The sequence below is a fragment of the Nilaparvata lugens genome, chromosome 1 (assembly GCF_014356525.2).
Source record: "Nilaparvata lugens isolate BPH chromosome 1, ASM1435652v1, whole genome shotgun sequence".
NCBI classification, from domain to species: Eukaryota; Metazoa; Arthropoda; class Insecta; order Hemiptera; family Delphacidae; genus Nilaparvata; species Nilaparvata lugens.
In genome coordinates, this window is record NC_052504.1 from 83,162,398 (window position 1) to 83,182,286 (window position 19,889).

Below are 19,889 nucleotides of genomic sequence, written 5' to 3' on the forward strand. Positions count from 1 at the left end.
TTTATTATTTTACATAATAATATAATTATATATTAATTAGCATTTGAATAAATGCATTCTCTATTTAATTCCAACTGTAAACTGGTTGGCCGCTATGGCTTCGTATAAAATGAGCGCTGCTGTCCAGAGATTGTTAGTTTGGTGTAAGGGTAAGCATTCCTGACTGGCAATTGGGAGGTACCGGGTTCGATTCCCGGGCTGGCAACTAATTTTTGGATAGTAGTTCTCATCGAATTTCCATCTAGCTGTTAACCCTGTTGTCAATGTCTGCAGTAGCAGAAGTCTTCGGGGTGATTTACAGTCTTTATTATTTTTTAGATGTAATTCATTGTGTGATAACGGGTGAATTTTCGGTGATTAATTAACTGATTTGAATTGCTGTCTTTATTATTTTTTTAGATGTAATTCATTGTGTTGATGAGAGGTAAAGTTTCGGTAATTAATTGAATTGAATTGTTGCCTTTTCTTGGAGGGCGAACTTAGGGCGCAACCGGCCCTACATTGAACTTACCCCTACAATGCAATACTGATTCACAAGCTAAAATAATGTATCATTATAAATTGGTGGGATTGGAAAAAACCCGGTTGCACAAAAGCCTGTTAAACTTTAATCGCGATTAAATGTCTCTAGAACCAATCAGAAAAGGTTTATTCATACAGAGTGAGTCATATGTATGGGAACCCTTCAATAAATTGGAGACTGTTGTAGATATACAAGTAATACTGCAATACTGTAACTTCCAGGATAAGTTTTATTGGTCGAATACTTTACCTTTTGACGTACTACGTACAACTGAATTTCAACCCCTCATGAGGGGGTGGTGACTTAGGGGGTTGTAGCTCGAATATTTTAAATGTAAATACCCATTGTGTGATACATCATTCTAAAAGCCTTTTTGAAACAAGAAAGATAACATTAATTGAAATGTTCTACGATACTTGTATCCAAAATGACGACTGATTGAAGTTTTAGCTTTTAAGGAAATCAGGGCTTGTAACAGAAATATTTTTAATGTTAACACCCATTGTGTGTCACATCATTTTCAAGGCCTTTCTAAAACAAGAAAGATGATATCAATAAAAATGTTTTGATAATTTTATCCAAAATGGCGGCTGATTGAAGTTTCAGTTTCAGAAATAATTGGTAACTTTTATCCTGAAAGTTACAGTATTATATCTACAACAGTCTCCAACTTATTGAGGGGTTCCCATGTATAAAAAATAAATTGGTGTGATTGGAAATAATTATGAATTCCATAGATTTCATGAAACTGATAAGATGACAATTTTCTACAATAAATAAATTGGTGGAATAGGAAACATAAACCGTAATCATGAATTTTATAGATTTAGGACCGGTTGGCTTTTGTGCCTGTCAAACTTTAACCAATCAGAGAAGGTTTTATTGGAAAAGAGCCTTCTCTGATTGATTCTAAGCATAGATTATGCTTATCAATATACCGCTAACGTGCTAACCATAAAGCTTGATGGGTGAAGTACTTGTACGCTCAATTACATCACAGAAATCCTATATTGGATATTATAATTGTAAATGCAAGTGCCGGATACAATATCAAAATCAAAACATCCCTCGAGCTTTGCGTCAATAATAATTGAATCACGTACTTATTCACTAAGGTTGGGGGACATGTGGAAATAAAGTACGGAACCTATAAAGTTTAGTCAACTACTATTGAAATGGAATTGAACGGGATACAGAGGTTTACTGGCAAAGTGCAAACCTGCCATTAGCGTTTATCCCAGGCTTACAATGCACATCCATTCAGTACGGGTTTAATCACACTTCCATACTCTACTTCCTACAACACAGCGCTCACTATCAACAAAACATTAGGAAGCATTAAAACTATACGAGAGAAACGTTTTTAATTGAAATCTACTCAATCCTATTTTATTAGAATAGATCAGCAAGAAAACTTATTTATACCACATCCAAATTTTAAAACTGATAAGACTTGAGTGGATTTCCGAAAATTGGTATGTACTAGTGTAGAAGCACCATATTGAGTTATTCCATAATATGAATTGAAAACACTGCGAAAACGTAATGATAGCGATATCATTGTAATAAACTCGAGAGTTTCTTCTATTTTTCAATTCCATATGTTCTCAACATGTGAGAGAAACCTTGAGATAAATAGATTATAAGAGATTCAGAAAAGATAGATCTAGATGGATCCAAACAGAAGGTAGGCCCACATAGAGAGACAGCTTAGAGAGAAACAAACGGTCAAGCAAAACCCATAACATAGAATGAAACATGACATTATGAATGAGAACAAGATTGTTATTCAAGGGTTGAAAAAATTTAATAAAGTTTCTATTGAGTTTACATCGAACTCTTCTTTCTCACAAATCAATTCTCCATTAATAACACCAATTAAAAAACTGTTTATTACCGCATACTATAGTCGAAAAATTATGTTTATTGTATGAAGTGAGTGAAGAAATCACAGTCATTAACTCGAAATTCATACAAAATATTCACAAAAGTACAGAACGACAACCTAGTTACAAGTGAACAAGAGTAATTCTCGTGGAAAATGGATTGAATTGAAACGTTTTCAATGAGAACCATTCATAAAGCTCTTAGATTACCTCACTTGCAAAACACGTTTCTATTACTGAATCAAAGTTACAGTGACTGTAGTTATTTTCCACAAGGTAAATATTCAATTTTGGTAACTGAGGTAGAAAAGCATTTTTGCACAGCTTTATAGCTTATGCAAAAGCGTTATTTAGCTCGCCACTCCACAGTATTTTGTGGAATTCAATTTGTTTGATAGCATGACAACGTGGCTTGGGGCGAGAGGCAAGAGAACGGTGCATAACACAGAAATGTCAATAATTCAGACGGTGCTAATGAAAATAGTCCTTCCCCCGCAATGCCTTTGCACAATGAATAAAAAGCCAGAGATACAAGCACCTCTTTTTCTTTTTTCCTGAACGTTTCTCATGAAGAGTAGCCTGACTTCATCTCCAATTCGATTTCGCTTTGGAAAATCTACAGGGAGTTCTATTGCATAAACTAGAAGCAATTAAAAATGAGGATTGTTCACGGATTCTCAATTGAATTCACATCAGTGCTTTCAGAAACTGAGAAGTAATGATTTTTTAACTGAATTTTCTACTAATATGATTGGAATACCTAGATTGTAATTTGAAATGTTTCTAAAGTGTTATTCATTTAGATTGTAATTTAAAATGTTCCTAACAGAGTGTTATTTATTCATTCTTGAAACTTTTATTGACAGAAGGATGCTTTCGGATGTTCTTCCTTAGTTTAGTCTGCCGTAAATAATAATAATATCGAGTGACCTGGCTGGCTCAGGTCTGGTGTCAGAGTTTTCAGGTCGCAGCTGATCAATTTCAGGGCCTCTGACATGACCTAACGACTGCTTTTTAGGCAGCCGGGACCGACGGCTTAACAAATTTGTTTTTTAGTCTGCCGTAACACCCAATGTAAATTCCAATATACATAAAAGTTTATGTGTTAAATTGGCTTGAAGTTTTATCACCAGACATTTTCACTTTCGTTCACCTCCCGTTTTTTTTTTTCATTTTAACAGTATGTTGAAATCATATAACACAATAGCATTTATAGTGATCATAGCCATGTGAATTAAGCAAGGACCATAAACGATTTCATGAACAAAGATTTAAATTTAATTCCCATTACTTCAATATATATTCATAACTTTCCCACATTTCACACAGAAAGAGCACTGACAATATTCTCGAGATATCGGTTTTATAGAGCTTGGAGATTCGAAGATTCTATTTTATTTATTGAGATGATATTTTCAACCGATATGATACGTGACTTCATCAAAAATAACATTCTGACGGCACTTTGTCATAAATAAGCATAGCCAACAAAGCATTCATTTGTTTTTTACTGTAGGTATCTTTATTTAGAAAACCATTATTATATCTATAATTCTTCAATACTGAGATGCTCAATGAAAAGTTTTTTTTCATTATCAAGGTAATAAAATTATGAACAAGAACTAAAGTAATGAGTAAATTGGTTTGAAGTACATCAAACGTTAAAAATGCTCTAACATATACAGAAATAGGTCAAACTAAATGCTTTTGGAATAGACAAATCGGATTCAAGAGCAATCCATCAGTAAGATAACACAAAGCAAGTGATATGACACATCCATTGTTGAGACAGGAGAGGAAACTGCAGAATTGTGTTGGAGACAGAACAAATAACGACGCTGGAATATGATCTCACGGATCTCTCAGGGCCATCATTGCAAGGACAGAAAGATTAATGTTACAAACGGATAGGATTAGAAACGTCTGTAGGATTAAAACGATTATACGAATATTAATCACCATTTTTCGTTCAGTCTTCAACAGCTTTTTGAGCTCTCGCTCTGAAATGTGAGTTGATAATAATACAAGGGAGCATGATGGAGGAATAAATTTGTTATTAGTCTTTAATTGGATGTACTGTAGGTATTATCGTTAATGATGCTTAGAAAATTCAAGTCTCAAAAGGCATTGCATTATCATTTAAATATTTACTGTAATCAATTCTGATGACATGAGAAACCCCCTCAACTGTATGTCTTTCTTGAGCGTCCTCTGTATAATAATCAAGTTAGGTACTTATTTTTTGTGAAAAAAAAAACAACTTGAGATATTATTATTATTTTTTATTATCCTATACTATTAAACGAGCAATTTCTGTTTATATGTTTGGATGTTTATATGTTTGTATTTCACCGGATCTCGAAAACGGCTCTAACGATTCTCACGAAATTCAGAACATAGTAGGTTTATAATATAAAAATTCGATTGCACTAGGTCTCATCCCTCGGGAAACTCGCTGAAGGACATTAAAAGGATAATTATTATTCATCCTTGGGAAAACAGCTGATAATAATTATTTCGTCGTCTGTTGATGATGGAAGTGATTGAGCGAGTTCATGTGTGGGACTGTGTCAAAATTATGACTCAGCTGTTGAACTTTTGTAATCATTCAATCAGGTACTTAGTGCCGGTTGCAAAAAAGCCGGGTTATTTTCAATACTGATTAATTCCAGTAGATCCATCTTTTTGAAATGGTCTTCTCTGATTTGGTTTACGTGAAATTAATCAGGAATAAAATTTAACTTTTTTGTGCAACCGGGACTTTGTGAGGGAAATTTTTGCATTCCTCTGGGAATTAAATTAATCTCAATTTGCTGTGTAGAGAGACTGCCGTGAATTTGAATTTTCAACAGTATAACTAATGCCCCAATGCCCGGTGTTGATTAGTATGCATGAGACGTGTCCCCAGCTCGGAGATGAAAGGAATTTCAATGCAGACAGACCTTCATTATCTGCACTCTATTCATCGCACTCAACAACAAATCGCACCACATTCTACATCAAAGTTCCAGTAGAAAATACAGAGTTGAAAAATACTTGATGACATGAATGTATTACATTTACAAATGTAATACATCATATTATTAAATAAATGTATTAATTTTAGAATCTATGAATAAAAGGGAAAATGATATTATTAAATATTGAATTGCATGAGAAAATAGACGGACAAAAAGTTATTTATTTACGAAAAGAAAATGGAAATTACAAGATAAAAACCTTATGTAGGAACTGAAACACAGTAACAAAGAAAAACAACCAAAACACAATATACTGAAGATAATGAATACACTAAGGGCCGGTTTCCGAGCTCGGGATTCAGCTAAGTCCTAGACTTTAAACAGCTGGAGTCAGAAAATTGGCTTTCCAAAACGGGGCGTAGTCGCAGCTTTTATAACAGTAGTCGTAGTTGTTATTTTCTCATTTGTATAATTGGAAACGTTTCTCCTTAACGAAATTAGACATTCCTGAATAATTCAAAATAACTCAAACTTCACACTATTTTCTCTTTATTTTATTTTGAGTTCAATTTTCTAGTTTTTGAATTTTAATCCAAACGTGACTATGACAATGACTGCGACTAAGCCCCGTTTTGGTAAACCAATTTTCTGACTCCAGCTGTTTAAAGTCTAGGACTTGGCTGAATCCCGAGTTCGGAAACCGGCCCTAGTAGTTTATTATCTGCATGGGCAAATGCCTGTGTATAAACAAGAGTTGCGTACTCAGATTTTAATGAGAGAGGAAGGAAACAATTTTGATGCATTCAGAGACTTATCGAGAGTATTACTACTAGTATTTAGTGAATCATTGGACGGATCGACGGCTCAAAAATAAGATTATTGGTGAAGTGGTGCATACAGATCATAAGAAGGCAGATTGTCACACACAGGTTCATCGATCAAGGTGGATATTGTGATTTATTGTTATAATGTTTTCTGCATTGTCCACTCCCAGATATAATAGTAATTTATTCAATTTCAATTCAAATGAGGATTTTAAGACGTTATGGATTACAATTTGATATGTGGGAAGTGAAGATCCAATTCACTATATAGGACATGTAAATGTTGGATTCATTTTAAAAACAACAAAATGTAAATCAAAATATCAAATAGATTGGAACAAACTAAAAATGAATGGGAATAAACGAATAGCTACGAAGTAACGTAGTGAACTTTATTCTTTATTCATAAAGTATGTACATCATAGAAATTACCAGCATTTTTCATCTAAATTATGAAGATTTATTATTGAATCATAATAAAATATATTTTTTGACTAAAAAAATATATCTGAGATGGAGTTGATCATTATTGACAAGAATCAACAATAAATATGACATTAAGGCCCTGTTGCATAAGAAAATACAAGCTAATATTTTAGTAATTTCCTATACTAATAACCAGATAACTACTAATATTATTGGTATTTTCTCATGCAATAGACCAATATTCTATCTAATGTAGAAGACGGTGGCAACGCTGAAGTCCTACTATTCCCACTGAATTAATAAGCGAATCTCACTATAAAGAAACTGTGTTTCTATAGAGAGGTCCGTCCACGTTATAATGGCAGTATTTGATTAACATTTTCCTTGTCTATCATTCGACAAAGCAGATAGCGCTAACCTTTTCCAGCTCCACAAGTTTGCCAGATGGTTTTTATCAATTTAAATAATATAATTAACAAAATATTTCATATAAATGAGAAAAGGTATCCTTTTATTAGTAATAATATAATTAATTAATTAATAATATAATTAACAAAATATTTCATGTTTCAAATGAGAAAAGGTATTCTCTATATTAGTTAATCCTCAGTGGGAAGGCAGAGAATCGTCAACGCTGTTTTTCACTGCCATTATAGCGTGAAACCCACTTTAGGGAAAGTGGTTCTAGAAAAGGTGATTATTAGTTTGCCTACCTGGAGGTGTGTGCGTGGCCCTGATGGGAGCTGTGGTAGTTGCACTCGAGGGCTGATCGGAAGGAGTGCATGGAAACGAGGGTTGCGCAGGAGGAGGCGGGGGAGAGCACCGGCACTCCCACCAGGGTGTCAGAGTCTGAGTCCGGTGTACAGGCTGCCGTCACCAGGTTCTCCGTTCCCGATATGCTTCCTGCAATCACATATATTGATCATTAATATATTGATTTTATAATAAACATGCTAAATTGAGCTTGGATATCTATTAACTTCTCTGAAATTAGTATAGCTACATCTATATAATATAGTTTTTTAAAGTTAATTTCTAAAACAGTTTTAAAACTTTCAAACCCACTGGGAAAATATAGAAAATATTCATTTCCAGAAGTTATTCATTGGTATCATCATAAGAAATATTCTAGAAATATCACATTTATCCTGAAAGTAGACCAGTCATGAAAAACATTAACAACAAGTGAAATTTTGATTGATTACAAGGAACTGTGTTAGAACTGTGTACTTTAGATATTTATCGTACTTTTCTGAAAGTTGTGTGATTCTGAATGATTGGATGAATCAATAAGTTCGTTGAATGTATACCGTTTTCAACTCTAACTTTTAGGCCGATGTTTACGTTTAATTTATTTTTGTACAAGCAGATGCTGTGTCAACATCTCTGTAGATACATTTTATTTATTCTTTGTGATATATTTGAATTTGAATGAATTATTTATAAGTTATGATCACAGTGCTGTTATATACTGTAGAGTTGTATCTGTTTGCTGATGACACAGCACTAGTGTCTACTGGGAGCACTTGGGAGGAGGCCTACATGAGTGCTTCAATTGATTTGTCAAAAATAAAGAACTGGTTTGATCACAATAGCCTTACAGTAAATGTGGAAAAAACGAAGTTTATGCCAATAGTTACAAGAAATCAAGCTGATCCAGGCTCTCTAATACTAACGATGCATTCTTGTAATAATCCCAGGTCTGCTGGATGTAATTGTAGTATGATTGAGCGCGTTGATCATTACAGATACCTGGGCGTTGTCTTGGATTCCAAGATGAGTTGGGTACAACATGTCCAGTGTGCTAAGAATAGGCTCAGAAAGCTGCTTCACGCATTTTCAGAGCTTAGTAATGTTCTGAGTGTGGATCAGTGCAAAGTAGTTTACTTTGCCTATGTCCAATCTATAATACTATATGGAATTTTAGCTTGGGGAGGGGCTTCCTCCTCAGTCATTGAGCCTCTCGCAGTCACCCAAAGATCAATTATAAAAACAATTTTAAAGAGAGACTTTAGATACCCAACAATACAATTGTTTATCGAATTTCCCGTACTGAATGTTAGACAACTTTTTATTGAATCCTTGTTGATCCACATCAAAAAATACAAAACTGAACTTCTGGGAGAAACAGTTAACCATAGCTACTCAACTCGCCACAGATCCAATTACAGCTTTGAGATACCTCAGCTGACTCACGGCTCTGAATTGACAAATCCTTCATACCTGGCCCATATCTTGTACAGAAATGTGCCAGGGGTGATTAGGGAAGCAGAGGCATTTAGTTTGGTAGTGTTTAGGAAGAGGGTGGACAGGTGGCTGTACCAGATTGGTTGGGAAGCTTCAGAAGAACTACTCCAATCTCGTTATGCTTGGTAACCAACACGACTTCAAGGTTTCCAGACAATTGATTGGTATTTATTTTATCATTGATATAACCGATTTGACTGTTTTGCCTTTCTGGTTTATGCTTTTTTTTCATTCTCTCTTCTGAGAATTTCTGGAATCCCTGCCACTGCGGTCTTCAAAAAATATTGTTTTTCTTCTTTATTTATTCTTTTAATCAATCAAGGTATTAAGTATACTTATTCCTACATACATATTCCTACATACTCATTTTTAAATATACATCAGCACAATATATTATCTATTTTATAATCAGAATATTAATAATACATCCATAATATAAGTGTATTCTCTATTATTTACTTCTATGAGCAGATTAAGCTTATTATGTATAAAGTGGAACTCCCCCCCAACACACAGATGGATAGTCTAGTAGGGGGATTCCAAAATATGTTGTATATTGTATTTCTTATTCGTGTATTATGTTTTTTGGAAATAAACTGAATTGAGTTTCATCCATTGAATATAGTTGAAAAAAACGGAAAATATCCGGTTTTTTTCTATATAAAACTGATAACTACAGGTTGATTCAAAAGAGCAGAACGCCATAAATCTTATACAAATACAACGGATCGGGATGTTCCAGAAAATTATTATTATTAAAAATTGGAAGAATAATAGCTACTGTCATCTGAGCTCGATTATCATCTTAATTTAGGTAAGAGAAATGAAAGAATTTTGAAGAGCATAGATTCTGGTCATTTATGTTATGAATCTACGGTTATGAACAATTTCACAGTTTTACTGTGTTTAGTGAGAGATACATTACTTTGTGCACACTATGTATGCTGTGTTACTTTGCTGATAAGCTCAAAGGACTCACCTGCTTCAAATGCATCATAGAACTCTTCATCAGTCATATCATAGAAGCGAGGGCTCTGCAAGTACACTGGAAAAAGATACATTGTTTTATTTACAACAATTAACACAAATAATGGAATAGCAATAAGTATGATAAATCACAATAAAGCTGAGTAATGATAAATACGTTTGATTGTGATCAGGGCCATGCCCTATGTATAAATAGAGTTGCGTGTGCACATTCAACAATAGCACCATGATAAAATAAAAATAACAGCAAAATCAACAATAAACAAAAATATCAACATTGATAACATGAAAACACAATACTTGATGAAACTCGAATAGCTAAATCCTCAATTTTAGAATTTTTAAACCAAAAAATCTGGTGTGGCGCACTCACACAACTTTCCTTGCCGTTATGAAAATTGATCACCTGTCGCTAGTGTTCACGCACATCTCAAGTCTACACTATTCTAAGATCTGAGCCAGCTGGTGACAGCAAAATAACGCTGGAGACACACCAGGTGTGCTATCTCTTCATAGTGAATGATTTAATAGAACCAACGGTTGCCAACATTTTGCAATTGAATAATCACATTTTCTCAAATTTCGAACTTATTTTCAATTTTAGGTGAAAATGTTACTGAACATTAATTGTAGAGATTTTCATGCTCAATCTTTTCCACTTGAAATTTTTTGTTTAAATTGTATCTGAAGCCAGATAATTGGGAATCTAAAATCAATCTTTGCATAGATGGGGCGGAGCCGTTCGTTGGAGCCATTTTCGAGAAAATCTTGAAAACCCCTGTTTTTGACAACATTTTTGCCATTTTAGCCCCTATCTTGAATATACATTTGATCGTTATTGTTCGTGTCGGATCCTTATACTGTAGTGTAATTATATTTGTAACCTTAAGGTCCAAATTTCAAGTCATTTAGTTAATTGGGAGATGAGATATCGTGTACAGAGACGCACATACACTCATACACACACACATACACATACTGACCAATACCCAAAAACCACTTTTTTGGACTCAGGGGACATTGAAACGTATAGAAATTTAGAAATTTGGGTACCTTATTTTTTTCGGAAATCAATACTTTCCTTACCTATGGTAATAGGGCAAGGAATGTAGAACCAAGAATTGGTAAGCTGGAACTAGGTTGATCCACAAGGATACCACTCTATAAGACAATGGTATGAGCATAAAATATTTTAATTTTTTACTTTTCAAAAAAATTACTATAAACTAGTGTTTCTGTGAACAGTAGACCTCGCGCTCAGTAAGTTACATTGACCTGTTGTTATGTTTTCTCAAAAATTAATAAATAATTTATCAATTTAAAATGTCTAGAAAAATCCTAAATAAACAGAGCTTTTTGTTCTATCGTACCGTGACGTGTCGTCCCGGAATGTGAGTGTGAGCGCTGTTATCAGGTCTGGCTGCAACTGTCTACAAAATTAATGGAAAAATTCAAGATGTTCGATGTTTTTGAACGGGTAGTATTATAGTCCACTAGACAGCTGATTTATGATGAATAATTCTATAGTCTGATTTTTACTCTTATATTGGCGTATGAAGGAGGCTCCTTTTTCCTTTTATATTATCCTTGAAATGCAAAATTTCCAAAAACCTTGTATATACGTCGACGCGCAATTTGAAAAGGAACATACCTGTCGAATTTCAAGAAAATCTATCACCGCGTTTCGCCGTAAATGCGCAACATATAAACATATAAACATTTAAACATTAAGAGAAATGCCAAACCGTCGACTTGAATCTTAGACCTCACTTCGCTCGGTCAATTAACCAGATTGACAATCACACACAACAATTGTGTATCAGTTAATTTATTATATAATATTGATAAACAATCACCAGTTGTCATCAACTGGTTGTTTGTTAACAAATACTCACAGCTGACAGAGCTGTTGTGCCTTGACATTTGCGGTGAATTGGATAGATGGGATGCCATTGACTGTTCAAGGTCATGGTGCTCTTTGGCGAGAACACTGAGCGCCTCTTCAAGAACGCGACATTTCTCTTGTTCCTGTTTCAGCTGGAGTATTCTTACCTGGAAGCAGACAAATCATCATCAATTTAGAATTTTAGCTAATGCAAACATCAAATTCCTAAAAAATAAAAGTGACTTGAGCAGATGTTGAGAATATGAGTTTTACTTAATCATAAAATAATTATGTTTTCAATGGCATTTCCAAAAAATCATCTAATAAATATCATGCAAGGTATAAAACATAAACCAATAATAACATAGGGACTATTATGTCGAAGTCAATATTGTATATTACTGTAATCGAATACAGTAAAATATAATGTTTCAACGCGGTCTATGTGGTATCTATGGTGTTTATATTTATCCATTATTCATGTTTATTCATAATAATGTACTTCTGTTGCATTTTGAACCTCGCATTATTGTATTGAAACTTCACATTTGATTTGGAAATGGAGAGTCAGATTACAAGTTTTCAAGTTTTATTGTCGTATTTAGAAAGATTTGATGAAGCTGGAAAGAATTGATGTCATAAATTTCATGGGAATCTATTTATTCATCTCATTTATAAATTCAATTACAAATCATTTAGCAATGACTGAGATAGAGCATCAGAGCTAGACGAAAACTGCTCTGCTCCAAAATTTTATAAACAGTAATTTCACAGGTTTATCAGTAGACTTTTTCAAAAATGCTATTCTTGCGTTCACAGGACAAATAATTTTAAATGTTCTCTTATCAATAAATGTCCAGTGCCACAGAATTTTTTGAACCCAAGTTTCAGTAGAGATTCCCATCATATAAACAAAATAATTTTATTGGTCACTTTCAGAAGCACAAGATCTATTTAATAAATATGTAATGGAGGAAGAAATAGATGGTTTACAACTTACTTACATCTTCCTGTTGCTGAATAAGTGTATAGCAATGGCTGAGGGCGGACAGCATATTGTTGGCAGTGTCCTGTAGCTCATCAAATTTCTGAAAATAACCAAATCAGTGAATGCTCATGTTGAGAGACCATTTGCTAAAGAGCAATATATATTGAACAGCAAATCTTATAAACATTATTTTCCTCCACCTTCTGTCTAAAGTGCTAACATTACTCCCTGGAACATTATACTAAAGTGTAACTTTTTCGCTCTCGAGAGGAAAAAAACAGGAAAACTCCCTAGAGCGTAACAGTAATCCATTTAAATAACATGGGAAGCATCTCTATTTTAAAAACGTACATTTGAAATAGGTTAGAAGGTCTAAGCTCAGATGAGGAAGCATATAGAGTAGTCATTAAACCAACTAAATTCAATAACTCAACCATTTGATCAATATATGAAATTTATGTTTGTATGCTAAAATTATTAAAAACTTCATATCACTATACTAAAAAAATGTATACATTTTTTTATTCCATGTTATTCAAAATACCAGCCAACGAATATTCCTCATTAACTAATCAAATTTGAAACGGGAACTTCATCATAGCTGTAGTTGTGGCGGCCATTGTTGTTACAACTTTTGCTAACAGATAGCGCAGTCGGCGGAGAACTGTGATTACAAGCCAGATGTTTCTGTTAGCTTTTTAAGCTGCGTACACATATTCGCGCTTCCAACCCGGACCGAGCACGCTCCTCCCTCGTACCGCCCTCGTACCACCATCGAACCACAGTCGCTCCGCCCACGGACCCATCATGAACGTTACTGAAGATGTTAGATCTTCTCGCGTTCCCCGGTCGAACCACTGTTGCTCGCCGGTCGACCATCAATCGCTCTGCTGGAGTGACGTTCGGTTGCGGAGCAGAGCGAAAGTCTGTACGCACCTTTAGATTATGTTGTAACACATTGTTTGGTCACGTACGTTTTTAAAACTTATTTTATTTGCAGTTTTTATAAAAATGTAGGTGGAGGAAAAATGTTGTGTATATCACGAGTGAAAAATGTTTTTTCTCCCTCAGGAAAATTGTTGCCCTCGGCTTTGCCTCCGGCTTCAAACTTTTCACTCGGGGAGAAAAAACAGTACTTTTCACTCTAGATATACAAATAACTATAACTATTCTTTCTTAGATTATCCATTCACATTATCATAGCCTACATGTTAGTATTTTTATCTTTATTTCTTCTCAACAGAATTTACTTACAATTTATTAGTAGGTAGCCAATTGAATCAATATTGTTTATAAATAATTTCAATAAAGTATTTTATGCAAGATTCTCAACCAATGAGAAGTCTCTTGATGTAATTCTATTTTCTGAAAGTAAACAGAATTCTCAGAACGGAAACTTTTTCTCACCTTGATCACATGAAGTGGAAGGTCTGAGTTTACGAACTGTAGATCTGATGACGTAGTTATCTCGTTCAGTTTTGTTTCTAGCAATTGATATCTTGCTGATGCAGTTTGTAGGGAATCCTGTAATTTATAACATAATTATTCAATACTAATATTGATGTTTATGAAACCATAATAGATTCATTCCATTCACATAGATTGATCAAACTTTCCTGGAATAGACCTACCGTACCAGTAATGTTAAAATATTTATAATTTATTTATAATTTTTACAAAGTAGCACTGATTGGGAGAGAAAAACTAAGGATACTCCTTGTACTATTTCTCTCCTAAATTTAGATAACATTTTAAATGTCCGAAATAGGGTTATGGTTTCACTTTCCTAAAATTTAGTTCGTTAAGACAAGTACTTTGCATTGCGGAGTGGCATTATGCATAATAACCATCCAATTGACAACAGTTAAACACCGGGTGGTTGATATCTCCATTTATCAATTACATGTTCAATGATGAAACTAATTTGGCCCGCAATCATGCATTACACTCTTGGTATATCCTGTGATTTAGTGAATTCTTTGAGTGGCCATAGACGAGTCGATTAGATGCTGGCTTCATAATCCAGAGACCCGCGTTCGAATCCCAGCCCAGGCAAGATATTTTTCTCAGGCCACTCCACTACCTCCGTAAACAGTGTACGTTCTGTGTACAGTAAATTGTTCCAGTTCCAATCGTGAATTGTTCCATCACGTGACTAGTGCAAAATGTTCCCATGGAACGCCATTTCAAAATCGTTGGTTCAAGCTTTTGGAGCGCACATATAAAGTTGATTTACACTAAAATGTGTCGTTTACTAGCTGCGTGAATGAAGAAAGGCAGTTTTACAAACCTACCGTCTAGAAAAGTGTAAATTTCTTTTATTCCATTACTCTCAAATTTTCTATCGAGAAAAATTCATTTAATGAATGGTTATCAAACATCATATTGTTGGATATCAGCGCATGCGCAGAGAAGCAAGCAGACTACAATGATCGACCAATGAGAGCTCAGATAGTTGAAACCTGTTGGAACTGTACCAGGTCGGACAATTTACCACACTTCGACTGTGGGGCAGAAAGTTGGAGCTGGAACAGGATTCTGGAACAGAATCTGTCAAAATTCCTCCCATGGAACGTGGAACTTTTTACTTGGTAAATTGTGAATCGGACAATTTACCACATTCCATGTACACAGAACGGGCCCAAAGTCATAGTGCGTTCTGGTGACGTCAGCACAGGTAGGGCACCAATAAAAAAATTGTTGATTTCAGCTGATCTATATCAGCTAGTGTTTTTATTGGTGTAGGAGCCCTACTTGTGCTGGCGTTACCATCAACCACCTGTCTTCTACTATGGCTTTATTTACGGAGGTAGTGGCCACTCCCGTGTTTCGGATGGACACGTTAAACCGTCAGTCCCGCCTGCCCAAAAGCAGTCGTTAGGTGATGTCAGAGGCCCTGAAATTGACTAGTTGCGACCTGAGAACTCTGGCACCAGACCTGATCCAGCCAGGTCACTCCATATTATAATTATAGTGAATTCTTATCTTCGATTCTCAATTTTCCATTCTATTTCAATTGGATTTAAACAGTTATTTTCCAGTAAGAACTCATAGACCAACATAATTCGAGCAAAATTTGTGAATTCATCAATTGGATAAGTATGTTTATGACAAATTTCAATAATATTGCTCGAACAATCATAGTGATGTCTCAGCATCAGCTATTCAAGTCAAGTTTTTCAAGCAATTATCAAAGATAAAATGAGCCAATTCCGAACTCAATGAGAGGAACATAATTTTAAGACAAATCACCTGCATTGAGCCAAGAGGTTTGAGTTCTTCTTCATCATCACTGTCGTCATACTTTCCTTGATTAACGTAATACGAACTGAAGGCAGAATGCTCGTTCAAGGCAGCAATCCATTTCTGAAAACATTATTAATTAGATCACAATCGATCCTTTCTACAAAGTAAATCCTAGATATTTTCAAGACAAATGCTCCAAACTCTCAAACATTAACATTAACTTATAAAGAGATGAGTTAATCCCCTTATCTCTGCGTATAATATACATTTCTGTTCAAATTAAGGCCGGTTGCAGACGAAACACTAACGCATGTGGGATGTGGGACCGACATACCACAGAACAATACGGCTAACACAGAGAGTCTTTCACACCACATTTAAGAAAACGCTCATTAGTGCGATTGTGGTACAGGAGCTAGGGGAAGCGTAGTGCTCAAACCAGTGGTACCACAATCGCAGGAAAATAACCGCTACCACAGCGCGCAACGCCATGTGGAAGTATCCGTGCCATTGTCATGCCTGCCAATGCATTCCATATGCGCTGCGTTTGTGGTACCACAGAAGGAAAATAGTAGCTCCCACATCCCACATGCGATAGTTGTTCGTCTGCAACCGGCCTAAGGCTGAACGTTGAAAGATGGAGTAATAGTGATGTATTACATGTATTGATAAAAGGTTTTAATAAAAGTATTCCACTTTTGAAGAAAATGCACATCTTACTTCAACCTTTATTTTTTCAAAATTTACACATTATATACAATTAAAAAATCTCACTTATTACTCTCTGCTTTAGAGCGTAAGTTCAGCGCTGTCACTACTCTGGTCATGAATTCTTATTCTATTCCAACTGACATTCTTTCCATCATCCCTCATCTCACCAATCACTCAGACTCACTTGAGCATCATAGGATATTATAAAAATAACAAATATGGAGCTGTTATTTGGGATTACTATGAAGAATAGTTTAGATTATTTACTCTATCGCATATCCATACTTTTTCACTATTAAAATTAAACTTGAATTTTAAAAACACTTATGGAGTGAAAATGCATTAATTATTAATTAATGTTTTCATTCATTTATCGATACATTCATCCATCGTTCGTTTATGAATTTATCGATACATTCATCCATCGTTCGTTTATGAATTTATCTATTAAATCAGCAAAATAGGGGATAAGAAACAGTCATTACGGGGGATTAAATTTTTTTATAATGACCTGTCTGTTGACTTCTCCGGTAATATCTTCAGCCTCGATAGGAACACTCAGCCTGTGCACAGTGCCATCGTTGAAGAGTATGTTAAAGGCAGAAGGAGCCACTTCGGCGGGGACGCTTCGTGCACCGTCCAAGTACTTGAAATCCTTTCTCTTCACGCCGGACGTTGCGTCCGCTCTACTGTTGAAATAGGTCAGCACTCCTCGTTCTAAAACCGTCTGTAAATATAAAATTGATTTAAATCTAAATCGAATCAAATCAAATGTTATTCGTCAAAAATATAATTTACAATACATAGTAGCACAGATAGTAGTAATTCATATTCAACAGAAATAACGATCGTTCTAAAACCGTCTGCGAAGATTTAATTGATTGGAATTAAAATCAAATCTAATAAAAGGTTATTCATGAAAATCTAATTCATTTTTAACATATATAATGATATAAAGGAAGTAAAAAGATCATTCTAGAACATTCCAAAAATAGATCATTTTCAATTAATAAATATTATAAAACCTACCAATGTACCAAGAATACATTTTAACGTAGGCCTACCTTGCACCCTACTACTATCAATACATATCTATATATGTGTCGGGGTTTATTAAACAGTGAACAGTAGAACAGTATTGGTAATACAACAGTATCTTTCTGGATTTTCCAGTGTGATTGATTGTAACAATAGCAGTCTATGTCAATTAAAAAAAAGCAGACATTAGGCTTATATACATTCATGTATCATATTCTACAGAGTGTTTCAGAAGTAGTGTCGAACATTTTATGGTATTGTTCCTGGATGACAGGAGACTACAAATGTCGTATTTTAAGTGTCCAAAACTCAGCGGTTATCCTTAAAGCTGCCATTTTGTTGTTTCACTTAGGAATTTTTATCTCAAGAACGAAGTGATGTATTGATCTGAAATTTGGCATGAATATCTATGCTATAAATACCGTACTCAACTTTGAAAATTAAAATAAAAAATTTCGATGTAAATTTCAAAATAGCGGTTATTTTAAATTTTCTATTGCAAATTTCACGAAAACCGTTCACTTTACAGAAAATTTACAAGATACAAAAAAGTTAGCAAATTTTATAAAGATTTCAAGGATACCTCATTTATTGAGATTGGTCAGAGAATAACAGAGAAATGAATTATATTCGTACAGCATGCATGATCATGAACAAACAAGATCATCTGAAAAACATTGTAAAATCAGCTGGATGGCCTTATGGAGCCATACCCAGTTTCAAAGCTTCATCTTGAATACAATTGGAATTGGAAATGTAATATTGATGTTTAAATTGTGAATAGTGGTCATGCATGCAATACGAAAATAATTAATTTCTCTGTTATTCTCCGACCAATCTCAATGAGGTATCCTTGAAATCTTGATAAAATTTCTAACTTTTTAGTCTCTTGTAGATTTCCTACAAGATTTTAAAAATTCAAAATGGCCGCCATTTTGAAAATTTACATCGATTTTTTTTTATTTTATTTTTTAAAGTTAAGTCTTTATAGCAAAGATATTCATGCCAAATTTAAGATCAATACATCATTTCGTTCTTGAAATAAAAATTACTAAGTGAAAAAAACAAAATGGCAGCTATAAGGATAACCGCTGAGTTTTGGACACTTAAAATACGTCATTATTTGTAGTCTCCTATCATCCAGGAACAATACCCTGAAATGTTGGACACTACTTCTGAAACACTCTGTATAATCACAAGCCATATGATAGCGTATAATCTATTATAAAAGCGAAGTGGCACTCTCTCACTGACTCACTCACTCACTCGCAGAACTAAAAATCTATCGGACCAAAAACGTTCAAATTTGGTAGGTATGTTCAGTTGGCCCTTTAGAGGCGCACTAAGAACGGATTTGGAAAAATGTCCAAAGATACGCCCAAAATCTGCGTTTTTCCAGCTTTATCGAGAACAAATGAACAGAAAATGTTCAAATTTAGTACAGAAGCTGAGCTAGGGTGTAATAATGTTGTGTTACAGGGAATTTGCAATAACGTCAAAGATACGCCCAAAATTAGCGTATTTCCAGCGTTTTTTTTTTTTTTTTTTTTTTTTGCTTTTTCTCAAATTTATCGAGAACAAATGAACAGAAATTGTTCAAATTTAGTACAGAAGCTGAGCTAGGGTGTAATAATGTTTGTTAGAAGCAATTTGAAATAACGCCAAAGATACGCCCAAAATATGCGTTTTCCAGCGTTTTTTGCGCTTTCTCAGCTTTATCAAGAACAAATGAACAGAAAATGTTCAAATTTACTAAAGAAGCTCAGCTGGGGTGTAATAATGTTGGGTTAGAAGAAATTTGAAATAACGCCAAAGATACGCCCAAAATTAGCAGGTTTTTTTGAGTTTTCTCATTTCTTTCATCAAGTAATAAGACAGAAAATGTTCAAATTTGGTACAGAAGTTCAGCTAGGGTCTAAACATTTTGTGATGAGGTGACTTTAATGTACTTTGACTTTCTGATGGAATGAAGCATGCTCAAATGAAAAATGATCTCATTTTTGGACGATTCAGTCGGGGGTCCAGGGGGCGGAGCCACCTGGCGAGACGGATATGGCGAGCGAAGCGAGCCTGACGGCTAGTAGATATTAAATTCTCAAGTAAACCTCCAATAACATTGAATCAATCACCTCCAGATAGAAAAGATATGTTGACAAACTAAATGGTTC

General features: G+C 34.5%; 1 protein-coding gene across 1 annotated transcript in view; it reads right to left on the bottom strand.

The window, feature by feature from the left end:
- LOC111051360 (oxysterol-binding protein-related protein 1) overlaps nucleotides 1-19,889 on the bottom strand; it is a 107,140-nt gene that overhangs the window by 63,559 nt on the left and 23,692 nt on the right. The window contains exons 6-12 of the mRNA XM_039445381.1: nucleotides 17,195-17,410; nucleotides 15,979-16,092; nucleotides 14,134-14,250; nucleotides 12,743-12,826; nucleotides 11,749-11,905; nucleotides 9,846-9,911; nucleotides 7,333-7,522 (exon numbers count right to left, since the gene is read on the bottom strand). Of these exons, the coding sequence (XP_039301315.1) occupies nucleotides 7,333-7,522; nucleotides 9,846-9,911; nucleotides 11,749-11,905; nucleotides 12,743-12,826; nucleotides 14,134-14,250; nucleotides 15,979-16,092; nucleotides 17,195-17,410 (944 nt within the window). The remainder of the gene's footprint in view (nucleotides 1-7,332; nucleotides 7,523-9,845; nucleotides 9,912-11,748; nucleotides 11,906-12,742; nucleotides 12,827-14,133; nucleotides 14,251-15,978; nucleotides 16,093-17,194; nucleotides 17,411-19,889) is intronic.